The 19,705-nt window shown below is 38.4% G+C and overlaps 1 protein-coding gene across 11 annotated transcripts in view; it reads left to right on the plus strand.

Annotated features, from left to right (window-relative positions):
- Positions 1–798: 798 nt before the first annotated feature.
- The window catches only part of YTHDC1 (YTH domain containing 1), a 39,579-nt gene continuing 20,672 nt past the window's right edge, over positions 799–19,705 (plus strand). The window contains exons 1-7 of one of the 11 annotated variants that reach the window (XM_038556214.1): positions 799–1,179; positions 11,233–11,334; positions 11,674–12,005; positions 12,122–12,554; positions 18,366–18,455; positions 18,924–18,977; positions 19,519–19,613. In XM_038556214.1, the coding sequence (XP_038412142.1) occupies positions 1,152–1,179; positions 11,233–11,334; positions 11,674–12,005; positions 12,122–12,554; positions 18,366–18,455; positions 18,924–18,977; positions 19,519–19,613 (1,134 nt within the window). In that variant the 5' untranslated portion in view covers positions 799–1,151. Of the gene's footprint in view, positions 1,180–1,715; positions 2,071–11,232; positions 11,335–11,673; positions 12,006–12,121; positions 12,555–18,365; positions 18,456–18,923; positions 18,978–19,518; positions 19,614–19,705 lie in introns of those variants that run through there. The other 10 variants (XM_038556222.1, XM_038556212.1, XM_038556216.1 and 7 more) reach the window with 10 other exon arrangements.

The raw sequence follows: 19,705 nt of genomic DNA on the forward strand, positions 1-19,705 counted from the left end.
TTTTTTCGTTTTCCTTGTTCCTTTTTCCTTTTTAATTTTTTTAATTTTTAATTTATTTTATTTTTAATTTATTTTTATTTTTTAATTTTTTTAATTTATTTTTTTATTTTTTTTGACTATGAACTTTATGAGGATTTCCTTGCAGATTTTTTCCCCCTCCTTCCAGATTTTACCGTATTATGTAGTTAGGTGACTTTTGGACACTTGTGGAGTTTCAATTTCTCCAGAGTCTGTTTACATCGACCGTGCGCCCCCCCCCGCCCCGCGCCTCGCTAGTGTCTAGATCAAACCTGGGACTTCGTGACTTACGCAGCTGCTAGAGTACAGCGGGACTAACCTCCTCAAGCACAGCGAGCGAGGCGGGCTTTTCTGGGCCAGGTGAGCCGGCGGCGTCCGCGCTGCCCGCGGCTCGGCCTAGGGCAGCGGAGCAGAGGCGGCCGCCAAGGGACCGGCCCGGACTGCGCCCGCCTCCGGTTTCCGAGCGGGGCCGCGAGCTGCGCGGCACAGCCGGAAGCACCTTTGCCCGAGGGAGGTCCGTCAGTCGGCTTTCCGGGGAGGAGGCGGCGCCACCCTGGCGCACCCAGCGCGGCCCCCCGCCGGGCAAGCTACAACCCCGGCGACCCAGTCCCTAAACGGAGCCTCCAGCGGCGGACATCCGGGCTGCGGGAGGCTGAGCGACGTGATGACGCCACCACGCGCCCCTGCCCGCCCGCCGCCCCGCCGCCCCGCCGCCCCGCCCCTCTCCGCACTGTGACGCTTCCAGCGAGGAACGAAGCGTAAACAGCGCAGGGCATTTCGGGAGCGGGATTGTTTCGCGCAGGAAGCAGGCTCCATTTTAGCGCCGCCCGCCGTCGCCATCTGTTTCCCTTCCCTCCCCCTCGCCCCCTCCCGTCCCCAAACCCCAACGAGAGGGCCGGGCCTAGGGCGCCAGGGGTTGCGGTGGAAGGAGAGACGGGAGAAAGGGAAGGAGCAGGAAGGAAAAGGGTGAGTGAGAAGGGAGCGCCGTGGAGGCCCAGTGAGCAGCGCGCAGCCCAGCGGCCGGACTGACGGACGTGCCCGAGCCACGGCTGCCGCGGCTGCGGCGCCCGCGCGAGTCGCATCGAGGCGGCGGCGGCGGCGGCGGCGGCAGCGGCGGAAACAGGAGGGGAGCAATGGCGGCCGACAGCCGGGAGGAGAAAGGTTAGTGCGGAGGAAGGTGACCGGGCGGAGGCGACGCTCCGGGGTGCTGGAGGAGCCGCGGCGTCGTTGCGGGGTGGGGGAGGGGGAGGGGGAGGGGGTGGGGGTGGGGCTCGGGCTCAGCCTCAGCCTCAGCCTGCCCCGCGCCCGGCCGCCGCTGCCCCTCCGAGACTCCCGCACTCCCTGGAAGAGACCAGGCCCGCCTTTTGGTCCTCGGTGCCCGTCTGACCTGGCGCTCCCCGTCGCCTAGGGTGGTGGTTCTTGATCCCGTTCCCCTCTCGGCTTTCCGTTTGGCAGCCCTGGGCGCGGCCGAGAGGGCCTGTTGTGAGTGGCCGGCCGGCCCCCAGGTTTATTTCCCGGTGGGATGCTGGCCGCGGATGTAATGCGTATTTTCCGAACGGCTCTTTTCTTTTAGGCAGAATTTCGAAAAGCTCTTAATGGCGCGATCAAAACTGGTAGCCGAGTGAGAGCGGTGTTTAAGAAGTTGTGCAGGTGCAGTAGTGGATCCCGAAAAATACCTACCGAGTTACTTACGGCGCTTCCTGTTAAACAGGCAAAGGGGCAAGAATCGCTCTTTTGGTTTTTTTTTATTGTTTGTTTGTTTCCGAACCCTTATTTTGGAAGACATTATGTTTGGAAAGATACTTAATCTGATTTAGACTTGGCCAAAAAAAAAAAAAAAAAGAAAGAAAAGAAAGAAAAGAAAGAAAGAAAATCCTGGCCACTATTCTGATAGAAACAAATTGTGCTAGCCCCCAAAGGATACGACCGGGAACAAATGGGAGTGATTTATAGAAAGCTGTAGGAATAACATTACAGTGAAATACAGGAAGAACTGGTGTTGGCAGAATGGAATGTCATGTGCTTTGAAATGCCGACCTCCCAGGCCTACAGGTATTAATACATATCCCGGATCATTACCCGTCTAGCGAGTGATCTGGACTGGATGCTGCTTTTAGGGGGAGTCTTTTTCTGACTTTAAGATTACCTTGGTAGTTTTGGAAAGGTTATAGTTGATAAAAAAAAAAAAATATATATATATATATATATGGCACAGCTGCTGCTCTGTGTCTCACAGATCTACTTGTCTGTGTGGCTAATTAACCTGGGGGTGGGGGGTTTGTTAAATGGATCCTAGGGTCAAATTGCATTTAGGCCATGATCTCTCTAATTTTTCTCTTTAAGAGGAAGAAGAGTCTTCGTGCTTCAGCAAACTGCTCAAGAGTAGGGACAGGCTTGGGAAGTGGTGCGTGGGAATATGTTTTAAGATACTGATGCTGTCTTAAGGCAATTTAGTGATTGGGTTGTAGTAGTGTAAGGAATTTTCATTAAATCTTACCCCCCCCCCCCCCCAGAAGTTTGAAAGGAATGTGCACTTCAGGTTGCACGGTGATAGTGATGAGAAGAAACTGCTTTTAATTACTAGTAAAGTCAGTTATTAAAGTAGATGATTTTAATTAATAAAAATTAATTCGGTCACCATTTGTATCAGAGTGTCATCTATGAGCTGTGTGTGTGGGAGTGGGTGGTGGTTGTGGTGGGTGAAATAGACCAAATACAAAATGAGTAAAAGTCAAGTACTTCCCAAGAATTCATTGTTAAAACGAACATAATTGTTGCCAGTGATGATGGAGACACAGTAATGTAATGTACATTGTGGAAGAGAAGTAGGTTATGTTTAAAAAAATTTTTTTTTGAAATGGATTTAGTGCAATCCAAACACACTTTATAACATCTTTAGGGACTTAAAATGCCACCTATTAGCAATACTTAGGATAAGTCCTCCAGCTTTTGAAAGACCTTACATTTGTGTAGTTTTTAAAAAACTTAATTTCTGTAGTTGAATTTACATCTATTTTAAAATCTCTGATATAAGTGCTTACCTTTATAGTTTAGATCAAAGATTGTCTCTAGTTTACTGGGAAAGCTAGCAAATACAAACTTGGAATTGTTTATTGTGTAGTAAGATTTCTAGGATAACTTATTTTGCAAATCAGGAAACTAAGGTCCAAGGTGTCTCACTTAATCATTGTCACACAACTAGAATAATAAGCAGAATCAGAATACCTAATTCACTCTTCCTTCCCATACTTGAACAAGAAAAAGTGGGAAGTGAAGTACTTACTGTCATTAGTAATCTTATATGAAGCATTACGAAATTATAAAGTTAAGCTCTGTAAGAATCTTAGACTTGTCACAGGCCTTCGATGATTTCATGAATGGTGTAGAATCATGATAAGAACTGAATTTAAGTTGCAGAAATTTGCTGTTAGTCACAGAACAGTTAAAAGACTTGGTTATAGAGTCCTTGGATTATTGGGCTTTGTACCTTAACTGTATAACAGACATTAACTTTTATAATGCTCTATAATACCCATACTTAGAAGCTGAAACCTATATATGACAAATTGCCAACTCCCTCTGATTCCTGTGGTGATTCTATGTCCAAAAAGTGGATTTGAAAGATACTGGAATGTTGGTGGTGTTAAATAATGGTAGTTTTTCTATGTAAGGAATGCATGTCTTTTCTATTTTAAACCTCTTGTGTTCATTTTATTTCTTAAGCTCTTAGGAAGTTCTCTCTGAAAAACAATGTAAAAGTTTAATATATCCAAAATGAGGATAATGAGTTACCACTTTAATAAGTAACGTGCTTTCCACATTACCAGATTGAAAGCTCCATCAGGGCCAAGAGTGTGTCTCTCTTGTTCACCAGATTCTTGGTGAACAGTTAATCATGACTCAGTGCCTTGAATAAATGACTTCCAAGGTTGGACTTCATTGGTAACTGTGAGACATTTGTTACTTCTATCCAAAGCTAAGAGTTTTCTCCATTTAATTTGTCTGTACACACAGTCACACAGGCAAGTACATATAAACATGCACACACAGTAGTATATACATACACATGTTCTATGTACGTAGTAGAACAACCTTTAGAAAAAGGTTGACTGTTTTTAAAATATTTTATTTATTTATATATTTATGAGGGGGAGAGATACAGATAGAGATAGAGAGAGAGACAGGCAAAGGGAGAAGCAGGATCCCTGCGGGGAGCTCAATGTGGGACTCGTATCCCAGGACCCCCGGAATCTCGCCCTGAGCCACCCAGGTGCCCCAAAGGTTGACCTTATTTTGGTCCACTTTAGTTAGAGTTTTAGAAAGCATGGACTATGTATTTGGTATTCCAGTGTATTTGTTCTACTCAATAGAAATAGGATAAAAAATTTAAAATGCTCTCCTTAGACTTCAGATTGTATGCTTATTGGAGAGCAGCAAATTTGGATGGGGCGGAAAATGTTAAGTCTCTACACTTCATTTAGCGGAGTGACAGTTTTGAATGACAAAACAGTAACTGAGACTGGTCTAATGTTAAATGTAACAGAAGGGGAGGTTCCAGAAAATCTTGGTGTCAAAGCCCATTAAAACTATATTAAATGAATTAAAAGATACAGTGTATTTCGGTGTTCTGTGTTGTAAAACAGGATGTGTAGTATATTTAACTGCCAGGTTTTCTTTGTTTAAGTACTCTAGGTCTTAGTTTGTTTCTGGACCCTCAAATAAATAATACTTTGTATCTCCTGATCCAGAAGCTTTAGGGTCCTAAACAAAGGACTGCGGCTGTGTCTCAGATAAAGGTTAATTTTCTACACTGATAACCCCAGAGTTAAGGTTTTTGGCCTTCCTGGGCCAGGAATTTCAAGATTAAGGTGTAATTCCGGTATAATGCTAAGAGCACTGAATTTTTCACAGATGATTGCACTTCCCCAGAGGAGTCAAGCTAGCAGCAACCTGCATTTTTGTTTTATTTTATTTTTTTCATTTTTGTTTTATTTTTGAAGCAACATTTAAGTCAGTTTCAAATGGAAATACGAGTTTGGGAATCCTCTTGAAACTTTGGAAGATTGGACAACATGGTGCTTGAATTTTGTTGAAGTAGTTAATCCACTAGAATTGTGTAGGATTGTCCTTGCTATTTCTATTTCATAAAGTCTCTTACATGCCAAATTTTTTTGCAGCTATTTAACATTATTTGGGAGTTACTGCATACTGGGGTCAGGCAGATAAAGTACTTGTTTAATAGTTAATGTAGGTGTTAGGCTAAAGAAAAGTAAAAGAGCAAGGATAGTTTGTGTGCAGGCAGTATTTGTGTGTGTGTGTATATATATACACACACACACACACACATATACATATTTACCAGGCATAAACCCAGATTGTCTTTTGTAAACCTTGACATACTCCACCTTCTCTGTATCAGGACTGCTCCTGCTGGTTGCTTGCAGGTGAGAATCTGGGTCTTGAATGACCAAATAGCCCTTCTAAAAATGCAAGGTGTGTGCATTTTTGTATTGAATCCTTGTAGTCTTCACAACAGTGTCTAAGAGCTAGATTCATATTATAATTGTTAGGGTATAACTTTTGGATGAATTTTAGTTGTAAATAGCAGTACTATTTAATGAATAATTTTGAGCTAATTGTGACAAAATTCATTTTGTGGCATCTTAAACAGTTTTGAGTTTTTAAAATAATTTAAAAAATATTGTATTCTTTTTTTGTTTTTTTTTAAAGATTTTATTTATTTATTCATGACAGACATAGAGAGGCAGAGACACAGGCAGAGAGAGAAGCAGGTTCCATACCAGGAACCCGACGTGGGACTTGATCCTGGGACTCCAGGATCGCGCCCTGGGCCGAAGGCAGGCACTAAACCGCTGAGCCACCCAGGGATCCCCAAAATATTGTATTCTTTATACAGACTTACCCAAAAACTACATGAAGTGCTTTATCTCAAATATTACTAGTTATTTTTGTAGTATGTGAATTGTGTATGTTCATAGAATTCTTCTTAATCTGACATTTGTTAACCTTTGTTCATTTCACTTTTTTTTTTTTAATTTTTATTTATTTATGATAGTCACAGAGAGAGAGAGAGAGAGAGGCAGAGACACAGGCAGAGGGAGAAGCAGGCTCCATGCACCGGGAGCCCAACGTGGGATTCGATCCCGGGTCTCCAGGATCGCGCCCTGGGCCAAAGGCAGGCGCCAAACTGCTGCGCCACCCAGGGATCCCCATTTCACTTTTTATTAATAGTCTTAGGTTGGGGTGCAGCTGTCAGGCTACTATGAAGGAATTGAATGTAAAATACACAGAATGATAATATAATATACAGTATATTTTAAGACAGTGATTCAAAATTATTAAGCATTTATTTTAAAAATAAAAATTAAGTTTTTTTAAATAAAATTAAATTTATTAAGGTACTTTAAAGATCACTCTAGAGAACTACTGGGTGTTATTTTGTCTCTTAAGAGAATTTTTTTTCCCCAAAAAGGATATTCCAGTGATGATTAGTCTTCAGCAGCAGTAGCTTCTGAGAAATTAAAATAACGGTTTACTTTAGGACAGCCTGGGTGGTTCAGTTGTTTAGCGCCACCTTCAGCCCAGGGCGTGATCCTGGAGACTCTGGATGAGTCCCATGCCAGGCTCCCTGCATGGATCCTGCTTCTTCCTCTGCCCATGTCTCTGCCTCTGTCTCTGTCTCTCATGAATAAATAAATTTTAAAAAAAATCTTAAAAAATATGTTTACTTTATAATTACTTCATTCTGGGTTGAAAAAGTGAAATATGTACAAAGTGTACTTTTTCTAGCCAATGAAAGAAGTGGTCAGAGAAAGCAGCTTAAATTAGCTTTGTAATAACTCAGTACTGTAAATACTCAACCTTTTAAAACTGTATTTCGGTTTTTAAAAACACACCTTACATTTGTAATTAAAATCCTTAAGTTTAAACAAAACTAAGTTGATGGTTGGTGATAGTTGAAAACACCCACCAAGTATCTGACACTTCTACCATCTATTAGGTGGAGTCTGTTTTCCTCTGTTTGAAACTCGGGTTGACTTTTGTGATTACCTCTGAATAAAATAGTGACCTGAGCTTCTACCTGGCCTTTTCTCTTTTGGGATATACATCTTTAGAGTTCTAAACCACCATGTAAAAAGTCTGCCTACCTTGAAGCTGCCATGATGGAGAGTGCCCACAGAAAGAAATGCCCTCGAAGCTTTAGCTGTTTTGAGTCTTCCCAGTATAGGTGCCAGCCAGACACGGAATGAACAAGGCTTCAGGTGATTCTAGCCCTAGCCACCCTCTGAACTGCAAACACATGAGAGACCTTAGTTGAGCACCAGAACCATCAGCAGAAATAAATAACAAATGATTATATTGTTTTAGCCACTAAGTTTGGGGATTTGTAGTTATACAGCAATAGGTACTCGGAACATGTATTTATTTGTTTATTAAAAAAAGAAGAGGATTTTTGTGTTCTGGACCAGATTTTGTGTTATCATGTACCCTAGTCATGAACACAAGGTTTGTGGCAGGCAGGGCTTATTAGAATCTGATAGTGATACGGAATGGCTTATAGGTTAAAACACATTCAAATAAGTGTGCTCCTTTTCCTTTCCCCAAACACTGGTCTTTTTATTCTAAATGCCTCTTACCAGAAGTGAAGAAACTGTGGAGCTCAGACTGGGACCTTCCTGAAGATACCTAGCTCTTATATGATAACCTGGATTTTCTTTCTTCTAGATCCAGATCTTTCTCCTGTATATTATATTTAAGTAAATATATATATAAGGGGTTTTAGTAATGGAGAAAATAGTTTAAAATGCCATTTATATTAAGGCTTGGCATACTTTTTTTGTAAAGGGTCAGATAGTAAATAATATTTTAGGCTTTGGGGGCCACATAAGGGTTTGTCACATGTTGTTCTATGTCCCCCCCACCCCCTTTTAAACATAACCTCTTTAGGATGCAAAAACCATTCTTACTGATAAATAAACCATAGGCTGAATTTGTTCTGTAGGTCTTTTGCCAGTATTGTGATTAAATACCACAGTTCGATTATTTTTTTTTAATGTTTTTTTTCTTTAAGATTTTATTTATTTATTCATGAGAGACACACACACACACACAGAGGCAGAGACACAGGCAGAGGGAGAAGCAGGCTCCATGCAGGGAGCCCGCTGTGGAACTCGATCCCAGGTCTCCAGGATTACACCCTGGGCTGCAGGCAGCGCTAAACCGCTGCGCCACCAGGGCTGCCCCCACAGTTCGATTATTGATATCATGAAATATAAAATGGATAAAAATAAGTGGACCGTTAAGTGAGGATGTAGTGTTTGATCTTAAAGTAAATTTCAAGATGCTATAATGTCAATTATACAGAGCTCTGTGGTACATTAGTTTTTTTTTTTTTTTAAAGATTTATTTATTTATTCATGATAGACACAGAGATTGAGAGAGAGGCAGAGACACAGGAGGAGGGAGAAGCGGGCTCCATGCTGGGAGCCCGACTTGGGACTTGATCCCAGGACTCCAGGATCGCGCCCTGGGCCAAAGGCAGGCGCCAAACCGCTGAGCCACTCAGGGATCCCCTAAACATGACTCTTTAATAATATTTTGCATTTTTGTTATACTTTGTTTAAAGGTTTTTTTTTTTTTTTTTTTTTTTTTAATACTCCCCATCTAATTTAACTCTAGATTTAGAAAACCTGAACTGTAGGCTTGTACCCATCTATCTCTAGACATGAATTTGGCCACCCTATACTTATGTATCTGTGAAGTAATAGATGATAAACCATACTTTAGGTGTTTCGTATATGTATATAAGATACGTGTGAAAGTGCCAAATGTTAAAAAAAAGTATTGCTTAATATTTGTTGTCCTAAAAATTTGTAGCTTAAAAACAGCAGCCAGTCTCTGCATTTGACTTAATACAGTTAAGACTTTTTAAAACAATACCTTTTTGTAGGGAACCCATGATTTAAATATGCCTGAAATTTGCATTGATTTAAATTAACCTGAGCAGTTCCTTCATTCTGTGTTAGATTTAGCATATATAAAGTATATAACTTCATTTAAATGTTCAGGCTTTCCGGTTGATTCTGTAATACAAAGCTAGTAATTTCATGGAAAGATTTGTGTAGCACTATACTTACTTAATTGCCTATTTCATTGTGATAGGTTTTTTTTTTTTTGGTTTAGAAATGTAATTTTTGTGAAGATTGTTGGATTTACTTTTTTATTGACTAGAGAGCTAAAGTAAGGAAATCCATATAGTATGTATATTCATTTTAGAAAAATCGTAAAGTCCACTCTTTTTTTTTTTTTTTTTTTAAGATTTATTTATTTGACAGGGTGCACAGCGGCTGAGCCACCCAGGTGCCCCCTTGATGTTCTTGGCAGCAACTGTTGACTCAAAATACTAAGGAAGATGTTCTCTTAAACAGTAACTGTGTCTGACTCCAAATACTGAGATGTTACTTTTTCTGTACCCTGTGTAACCTTGTTTTCTTTCATATACCTACATTAAATATTTTAGTTCTCTTCAGTCACTGATTTCTGTCCCCCTTTGGAGATACTTTAGTTTCATTAACCTGTTTATAGACCTTAAGTCAGGTCAGTAGCCCTTGCTATAATTTTGAATGGGCTTTGCTTTTTGACTGGAACCATAAATGTAATTGTCCTGTCTCATCAGTGTTCATGACTTTATATTTCCCTTTACCACACTTTAAATTTGGGAAGATAAGCACCAGAATGCTTAGGTTCAAAGCATTTACCATTAGCTTTAGTGTATTATTAAAAAAAAAATCAATTTTATTTATTTTTAAAAAGATTTTTTTGTATTTGAGAGTGAGCATGAGCAGGGGCAGATAGAGAAGCAGGACACACCCCCCGCCCCTGCAGGAGGGAGTTGGACCTGAGGCTCAGTCCCAGGACCTGAACTGAAGGCAGATGCCTAACCAGCTGAGCTACCCAGGCACCCCTATTAAAAAAAATTTAAAGTAGTAAATATTTGCATGTATTTCTAGGATTTATTTTGTTCTGTTGGATGTGGCAGGAATTAAGGATGCAGTGCAAATACTGAGTTACAGGTTTTCATGATCATTAGTATGTCAGTTATAGTCAGTAGTTCTCTTGTCTAAATAAGTTAACATGTTTTATAGTTTGTATCAGCAGCCTGAAATGCTTTTGATTGTGTAGCACAAAAGTACTCTGTGTGTGTGTGTGTGTGTGTGTGTGTGTGTTGACATTTGGACAGAATAGCTATAAGAATAGTACAATATTATTGTTATTATTATTATTTTTTATTTTTATTTTTTTTACCTTTCAACCACTCCACAAATGTTGACTTCCCATATTATTTTTCTTGAGGTCATTTGCCCCTAATTTTCTCTGTGGATACATGCAGACACTTTTTCTGAACCAAATGTCAGTTGCAGGCATAATACTTTTTTGTTCTTGAATACTTAAGTATGTATTTCCTAAGAATTAGGACATTTACTTAATGATAGTATTATCAAAATCAGGAAACAGTGATATTTATAGACCTTATTATAATTTCACTAGCTTCCCAGTTATGTTTTTTATTCAGTTATCATGTCTTTTTTATCCTCCTTTAATCTGGAGTAATTTCTTACTGCTTGTAGTGCATGACCTTTCATTTTGGTTTATTTGATATTTTCTCACATATAGGTTCAGAGTTTGAATATCACAGATGTGTGCATCATGCCAGGTGGTCTGTGATACTGATTTGACTCACCTTGGTTAAGTTTGAATCTGTCATCTTCCTCTACTTAAAATTATTTTTTCTTGGTAATCAATAAGTATCTTGAGTACACATCCTTATTTAAGTGTGTGTGTTTATGTTACCTGCATGTATTTCTGTACTAATATTTTGTGTACGTTTTAGAGCAGTTAGAAAAATGAGAAATTATGTGATGAGATACAGATACAGAAGTTCTTGACATTTTCTTTTTTCGTAGTTTATCCTTTCATATCCTATGGGGTGGGTGTATACTACTCCTGGCTTTGTAGGTCTGTATCATGTTCTTTACTGTGAATGGTTTTATAGAATTAGTCTTGTATTTGGTCCTGAAATAAAAGGTCTTTGAGGGTTATGTTTTCATATTTACTTAGACCCAACATAGTAGTAGTAGAAGATAAATGCTTCATGGTAATGATTTTTCCCTATTTTTAATTCTTTGCTTTCAGATGGAGAACTTAATGTTCTTGATGATATTTTGACTGAAGTACCAGAACAGGATGATGAACTTTATAATCCAGAGAGTGAACAAGATAAAAACGAGAAGAAGGGTATGTAATATTTTTAAATTTTGTTAAAATAAGTTTAAATAAAGATTTAATTTATTAAGAAAGTGACTTTTTTTTCTTATTCCTTGAATCTGTTAACACCAAAGTACAATCATAACAAACTATGGTACCCAATTCTATATGAATAAAAGTGATCTATTGTTTTTCAAATGTGTAATATTTATATTTGCAAGCTTTTTTTAATGATTAACATTTTAGAAAATATTTTAAAGAAATTAGCCTTTTTTTTTTTCTCTGATACATATTATCTGTCAGTCTTTGGTGAAACAAATAGAATGCCTAAAATACTTTTATATGCTTTCTTTAAATTGTATTTTTAAGGATCAAAAAGAAAAAGTGACCGAATGGAATCTACTGACATCAAGCGACAAAAACCTTCTGTTCATTCAAGACAGTTGCTTTCTAAGCCATTGAGCTCATCTGTTAGCAATAACAAAAGAATAGTTAGTACAAAGGGAAAGTCAGTTGGAGAGTATAAAAATGAGGAATATCAAAGATCTGAAAGAAGCAAGCGTTTAGAAGCTGATCGGAAGATTCGTTTGTCTAGCAGTGCTTCTAGAGAACCTTATAAGAGTCAACCTGAAAAAACTTGTCTACGGAAAAGAGATCCTGAAAGGAGGACCAAATCCCCTACACCAGATGGTTCTGAGGTAGTAAGTGTTATTGCAGATGTAAAACAAAGCAATTCTTATTGAGGCTTTAGAACTATTTATTCACTCTGACCTTGTCTGTTATATGACTGCTGATTCCCTTTTTCTTTAAACATCAGAGAATTGGGCTTGAAGTGGATAGACGTGCAAGCAGATCCAGCCAATCTTCTAAGGAAGAAGTAAACTCTGAAGAATATGGCTCTGACCATGAGACTGGCAGCAGTGGTTCTTCTGATGAACAAGGCAATAATACTGAGAATGAAGAGGAAGGGGTGGAAGATGTGGAGGAAGATGAAGAAGTAGAAGAAGATGCAGAGGAAGATGAAGAAGTAGATGAAGATGGAGAAGAGGAGGAGGAGGAGGAAGAAGAGGAGGAGGAGGAGGAAGAAGAGGAGGAGGAGGAGGAGGAGGAAGAATATGAACAGGATGAGAGAGACCAGAAGGAAGAGGGAAATGATTATGATACTCGAAGTGAAGCTAGCGACTCTGATTCTGAATCCGTTTCCTTCACAGATGGATCTGTTAGATCTGGTTCAGGCACAGATGGATCAGGTACTAATTTTTGTATATACAAGTTTGTCTTTAAAAAAAAAAAATACCTGATTTTTTTCTGAACATGCTTTAGTTGAATTATGAAATACTTTGAGATGTGGGATGTTAGTAAGGTTGTCTTGTGATTTTTTTTTTTTATAATTATATGCTTTTGAGTATTATAAATACATTTGAGTAAGATTTATATATCTTAGTAAATATGCTTCCCAGCTTCATATTGATTGTATTCTAAATGAATACAAATCTGATTACTGTATGGAAATGTATTTCAGGTTTTAATGTTATAAATTCTTAAATTTTTTTTTTTTTAAAGATTTATTCATGAGAGACACACACAGAGAGGCAGAGACACAGGCAGAGGGAGAAGCAGGCTCCATGCAGGGAGCCTGATGCAGGACTTGATCCCTGGACTCCAGGATCACACCCTGAACTGGAGGCAGATGTGCTTAACTGCCAAGCCACCCAGGGGTCCCAATTCTTAGATTTTCATTCTAGTGAACAGGTTATTTAAACACTGATGTCTGATGTACTTGAAATACATATATATGTATTTTTTTTTAAGTTTTTTTTTTTTTTTTTTTTTTAATTAGAGACAGAGAGAGAGAGAGAGAGAGGCAGGCAGAGAGAGAAGCAGGCTCCATGCCAGGAGCCTGACATGGGACTCGATCCTGGGTCTCCAGGATCACACCTTGGGCTGAAGGTGGCGCTAAACCGCTAAGCCACCGGGGCTGCCCATGTACTTGAAATACATTGATATGGAACTTGTCTACTAGGTATTACAGTATTTCCACGTTCAGTGCCTCTAGATTTCTGTCATATGGTAATAGAAATTAAAACAACTTTCTCTTTCTCTTGGGCATACACACTCTTTTTCCACTTCTCTATCTGTAGGCTGACTGACTTGGGCAGGATCTCCCAAAGGCTGGGTGTAAAAGTACAAGAGGTGGAAAATAGGAGTTTAAAATTCTTGTGGAGAAATTAAGAGCTTTCTTGGGTCATTGCTTCAGTACTACATGTCCTACCACTTTATCCCTATCTGATCTACGAGATGTAAATAATAGGAATGGTAGGTAGTTGTCACTAGTTTAAGGTGGGGGGCTCTTTTGAGGGGAAATTCAGAGTGTACAACAAGGAGCAGTCAGGGTACTTAAGAAATCTATTGGCCATTTTATGATGATTATGCTTACTGTCATGGCTATCCTTTGTCAGGATACAGCCAGATATGCTACATACGCTAAATGAATGAAACGTTGGAATATTAAGAAAAAATGCATTCTTTTGTTATATAGGATCATTATAACTTCATTATTACTATTATTTTTTAATGATTTTATTTATTTATTCATAGAGACAGGGAGGCAGAGACACAGGCAGAGGGAGAAGCAGGCTACATGCAGAGAGCCTGACGTGGGACTCGATCCAGGGTCTCCAGGATCACGCCCTGGGCTGCAGGCGGCGCTAAACCGCTGCGCCACCAGGGCAGCCCATAACTTCATTATTATACAATTTTATCATTTTTATAGTACATTCTTAGTAATATCATTTTAATAGTACATTGTTAGTAAATCATATTCTTAAAATTGAATAGATGATAGAGCAGATGGCCAGCTATTTTCTAGAGATTGGTAACTGAAGTGCTTTCAACCTTTTGCTCACTGAAATTCTAGGCTTGGGAGTTTAGAGAGGATTTTTTTTTTCTTTTAAGATTTTATTTATTTATTTGTGAGAGACAGAGAGATTGGCAGAGACATAGGCAGACGGAGAAGCAGGCTCCCTACAGGGAGCTTGATGCAGGACTCCATCCTAGAACCCTGGAATCACAACCTGAGCCAAAGGTAGACGCTCTACCACTGAATCACCGAGGTGCCCCTAGTGAGGATTTTGAAGGGGGTTAAAGAGTTAAACTGAGTAGATGAGTAGTTGCAGTTGATATAAAACTTGGTAGAATTTTTTTTTTTAAAGATTTACTTGAGAGCGAAATCAAGAGAGAATGTGAGCAGGGGTGGGGGTGCAGAGGGAGAGGGAGAAGCAGACTCCCCCTGAGCAGGGAGTCGAATGCAAGGCTTGACCCCAGGACCCTGACCTGACCTGAAGGCAGAGGCTTAACCAGCTGAGCCACTCAGGTGCCCCAAACTATGTAGAATCTTTAATTGCACTCTCCCATCATTTTTTTTTTTTTTTTTTTGCAAACTGATGGGATAACATATCTTTAATAATTTATAATAATGGATAGAGAACAAAAAGTGCATGACAGTGAATGTTCATTTATTGTGATGAATGTGTGAAACATCCATGGCGTCGGGGACATTTTATTATAGGAATCTTTTTTTATATCCATGTTAAGAATTCTTATTTGTCTTAATATAAGTCAAACAAGGGAGACTTGTTTAAATGAGTAGGATCTGAAATAATCTGCATTTTTAAAAATCTGCATTTTTTAACAAGCTCCTAGGTGATGTTAATCACTAGCAAGGTACTTGATAATTCAAATTTTTTGTGAATAAGATATTTCAACTTGAATGGTAGCCCATGGGTTCATGAACCTTCATATCAAAACTGTTTATTAGAAGAGATTTATTGTTTTAAAAGAGATATCTGGAATTCTTACTTTGCTTATTAAAGGAAATTGGAGGATGCCTGGGTGGCTCAGCGGTTGTGCGTCTGCCTTTGGCTCAGAGTATGATCCCAGAGTCCCAGAATGGAGTCCTACAATCGGGCTCCCTGCATGGAGCCTGCTTTTCCCTCTGCCTGTGTCTCTGCCTCTCTCTCTTTCTTTCTCTCTGCATCTCATGAATAAATACAATCTTTAACAAAAAAAAAAAAAAAAGAAAGAAAGAAAGAAAAAGGAAACTGGCTTTTCCTTGGAAGATTCCTTATGTGCAACATGTTTTATTAGAGACTGTGTCTGGTGTGCAGGAAGTTATTGTTTAAAGATTTTATTTATTTATTTATGAGAGACACAGAGAGGCAGAGACATAGGCAGAGGAGAAGCAGACTCCCTGCAGGGAGCTTGATGTGGGACTCGATCCTGGGACCACAGGAACCACAGGATCATTCCCTGAGCCAAAGGCAGATGCTCAACTGCTGAGCCACCCAGGTGTCCTGGAAGTTACTATTTTTAATCAGGGAGTAGTTTCTCATAAAAATGTGTGAAAGAAAAAGGGGTGAATTTGGAACTCCTTAAGTAGGAGATGTCTTTTTTTTTTTAAGATTTTTTTAGTTTTAGAGAGTGTGAGGGACAGGCTGGGGGTGCTGGGGTGGGTAAAGGGAAAGAGAATCTCCAGCACTCCCTGCAAAGTGTGGAACCTGACCCTGCGTTTAATTTCGGGACGCTGAGTTCCTGACGTGAGCTGAAATCAAGAGTTGGACACTGAACTGACTGAGCCACCCTGTCACCCCAGGAGATGTCTATTTTTGAACACAAGGGATCACGGTTTAGTTTCTATAATATGAGTTTTCTAGATTCTAGTTTATTTTACCCTTTTTTGATTCGGAAGGGGTATACTTGGGTGGTCATTGAAAGTTTGTTAGATCACTTTCATTGTTTTTTTGACCTGAGAATAATAGAGGAGATCATAAATTTAAGAGCAGTGGGAGTGTTTTATACAAAAACAGACGAAAAATCCTTGGAGATTTCTAATGATAATTTATTTTTAAAAGTTGAAATTTTCTCTTAGAAAACCAAACAGTTGAGTAGGATCTCAACTTTGCTCCTTTTTTTTCTGTATCACATTAGTGAGAGATCCTTTCAATACTTTAAACGATAAGGTATTGTTTTTAATCAGCAACAGGTGTGTATTATTAGTGATCGATTCATAATGACTAGACTCTTACATGTGCAAAGAGAAAAATTATAAGAAACATACTGAAATTTTTAAATAACTTAGTAAGGTTTTACTTTTTAGTCTCTGTCCTTCATCGATTCACTGAATTGGGTTTCTGCTCAGTGCTAGGCACGATATAGGAATGTGTATATGTGTATCCAGTAAACAAAACACATGTATGAGAGAGATTGAGGATTTGACAAAACCTTCTGTTTCTCATCTATTTGGGTGAGGTTTTCTAGTAATTTTACACTAAAAAGGCTTTAGTCTGTTCACTTGAAGTCTTATAGTTGGCCCTAGGGAAAGGATTCTTAAAATTTTTAGAAGTTCAGACATCATTCAAAGCAAGCAAGCCTGGAAATAAATGCTTTTCTCTGTAGCTGGTTGTTTGAGATATTATTATGCCCCCATGGTTGCTGGCTTTAAATGAGCTTGGTTTTGTAATTGTGCCAGTATTTACTGCCCTGCTCTTTCAGCCCTGTGTTAGGAAAATCATCACGTAACAAACTTCGTGTTATGTCTATTTGGACAGACAGCAGTACATAATAAAAGGAAAGAAGATATTTAAAAGAAAAGGAATGTAGAATGTCGTTGGAATTTTCCATCTTCAAACTAATTAGACTTGGAATTCAGGAGTAGTAGTAAAATATCTTTTCTATTTGCTCAATCAGAAGAGAGCTCAGGGCTTGTACTTTCAAGGTAGAGGAACTTGCATTTGAAACTAGGTTCTACCATCCAGGAACATGGGACCCTGGCCAAGTTGCCTAGCTACTCCTCTTTTCTGTAAATGAGAATAATAGCTTTAAGAGTCTTATAAGCTTATTATGAGGATTAGGGAGGTAATTTAGCTAAATCTTTTTAAATAGGTAACTCCTTTTTGTTACATAATAGAAAATTGTATGCAGGATCATTTCGTTTTAGCTTTTGCTATTTTTATAAAAATAAATGTGTGCATTTTCTGCCATGTTTATTCCTTCTCTCCTGGCTGAAAAGTAACTTATAATGATATAATTAAAATACCAATAAACATAGACAGGAGAGCCTAATTCCATTTTAAGTCTTTGTTTATATGCTTATAAAGTTCCAAATTAAGCTTGAAATTGTTCTTAAATGACGGGTAATGCAGACCTCTTCTGTCGACTGGACATTCTCAGCTTTTTAGTAGAAACACATAGGCTATTCATAACATTTTAGAAGTAAATTTTAAATTCAATTTGAAAAGAACAGTAATCCAAGAGGGAAATGGTCAAGAAGAATGGAATTGAAGACATAAAAGCAAGCAGTGGCAGCCAGAAAAGGAATCACTAACTTACTATAGTGTATTACTATTTTTTGACAGTTGAAAAGTTTTGAGTTCTGGGGTTTGTCAGACATCTAAGAATCAGCATTGGAATTGTAATGAAGAATGATAGTATACTTTTTAGAGAGACGACTAGAACAGTGGTATCTGGTACATAGAAACACTATTTTTTTACTGAAATTAAAGCAGTGTTTGCTTTGCAGATTTTTCCTTCTCTTGGAAAATGTTATTCAGTACTACTTTAATGTAGGATAAGTAGTTCTCAGTTATGACCATGTGCTTTTAATTTGGTTGAAGTTGATGGGAGAAACAACATGTTTCTGTTTTTTGAACAGTTTTTTTTTTTTTTTTTTGTTTATTCATGAGAGACACACACAGAGAGAGAGGCAGAGACACAGGCAGAGGGAGAAGCCGGCTCCATGCAGGGAGCCTGATGCAGGACCCGATTCCGGGTCTTCAGGATCACGCCCCAGACCGAAGGTGGCACTAAACCGCTGAGCCACCAGGGCTGCCCTGAACAGTGTTTTTGAAATGGAATACCTTCTGAGGAAACTGAGGGATTAGAGAAGAGATTAGCAATGAGTAGTATTTAGGGATTGTGCAAAAACCAGGCGTAAGATATATTCTTATTTGAGTACCTGTACCTATATTGTAATGTTTTAAAAAATCTTGTTTGATTCTTTTTAGATGAGAAAAAGAAGGAAAGGAAGAGAGCTAGAGGCATTTCTCCAATTGTTTTTGATAGAAGTGGAAGCTCTGCATCGGAATCATACGCAGGTATCCTCATTTTACTTTTATTTGTGATCATATCTGACTGATTCTAATATAATTTGCTGTAGAAAGTGTGGAGGCTGTAGTTTAGTGTGAATTTGTTGATGTTCATTAGTATTGATTTTTGGCATGTTCAGTGTAATACTTCTAGAGGAAACTAAGCTTTTTCTTATTATTTTAATCCTGTTCTGTTACTGCTTAAGTGGAATTTCACTTTTTTTTTCTTGGAAGATGATGATTCAGTGACTAGTTTTCTGAGTGGGAAACTGTTCAAATATACATACTTAAAAAAAATTCAAACAACCCAAAAAACAAAACACTCGTACACATTGAGAAGTATTTTTTTTTGTGTGTGTGGGTGCGCCAGGAAGAATAATTTGTCTTGAATGAGAACTTTATGTGACAAGACTGTAGAAATTTTGTCTTATCTCTATTAAAGCTCAATCTGAACAAATGTACTTTGGCTAAATACAGGTTCAGAAAAGAAGCATGAGAAATTATCATCTTCCGTTCGTGCTGTCCGAAAAGGTATCATTTAAATTTGAAATTGTTTTCATTGCATGCTGCATAAAGTCATTATTTTGCCTTATTAGTTCTCCATTAATGGTTGGTTTTAATGTAGTAATGTTCTGATATATTACATTTAAAAAAAGGGTTAATAATGTAATCTTACAAAAGGTACAGCTCCACATATACTTACTGCATATCTTTTAGAACGATAGCAAGGTATTTTAGTTTTGGGCACAGATGGAATATATATTTTTAATAGCATATAATGGTCTATTTAAATGAATAATCTTGTAAAAGAAATCAATAAAATTTATAGCCGTTTCATAATTAAATGTGAATCTGATATATCGGAACATCACTAGATTAGATTTAACTTCTTACAGAATGCTGGTGTCTTTTCTTAGCTTTGCTCTATTATGTGTTGTGGCTCAGCTTTCCAGGTCGAATGGGCGATGATGAATTTTAAGTTTAGTTGGGTTGTGGAGGGCTAATTTCAGTACAGCTTTACACCTTTGTGATAATGGCCTCCGGTTAATCACTTTGGATTTCTTTTTTTCAGATCAAACCAGTAAACTCAAATATGTCCTACAGGATGCAAGATTTTTTCTCATAAAGAGTAACAACCATGAGAATGTGTCTCTTGCCAAAGCTAAGGTATTAGCATCAGTTCTGTTGAAACTATCCCAATCTTGAAAATTTTAAATGGAAGGTAGACTTAAAATATTTTGAGTAGTATACTGTGATTT

This window comes from Canis lupus, chromosome 13 (assembly GCF_011100685.1).
Source record: "Canis lupus familiaris isolate Mischka breed German Shepherd chromosome 13, alternate assembly UU_Cfam_GSD_1.0, whole genome shotgun sequence".
Lineage (NCBI taxonomy): Eukaryota > Metazoa > Chordata > Mammalia > Carnivora > Canidae > Canis > Canis lupus.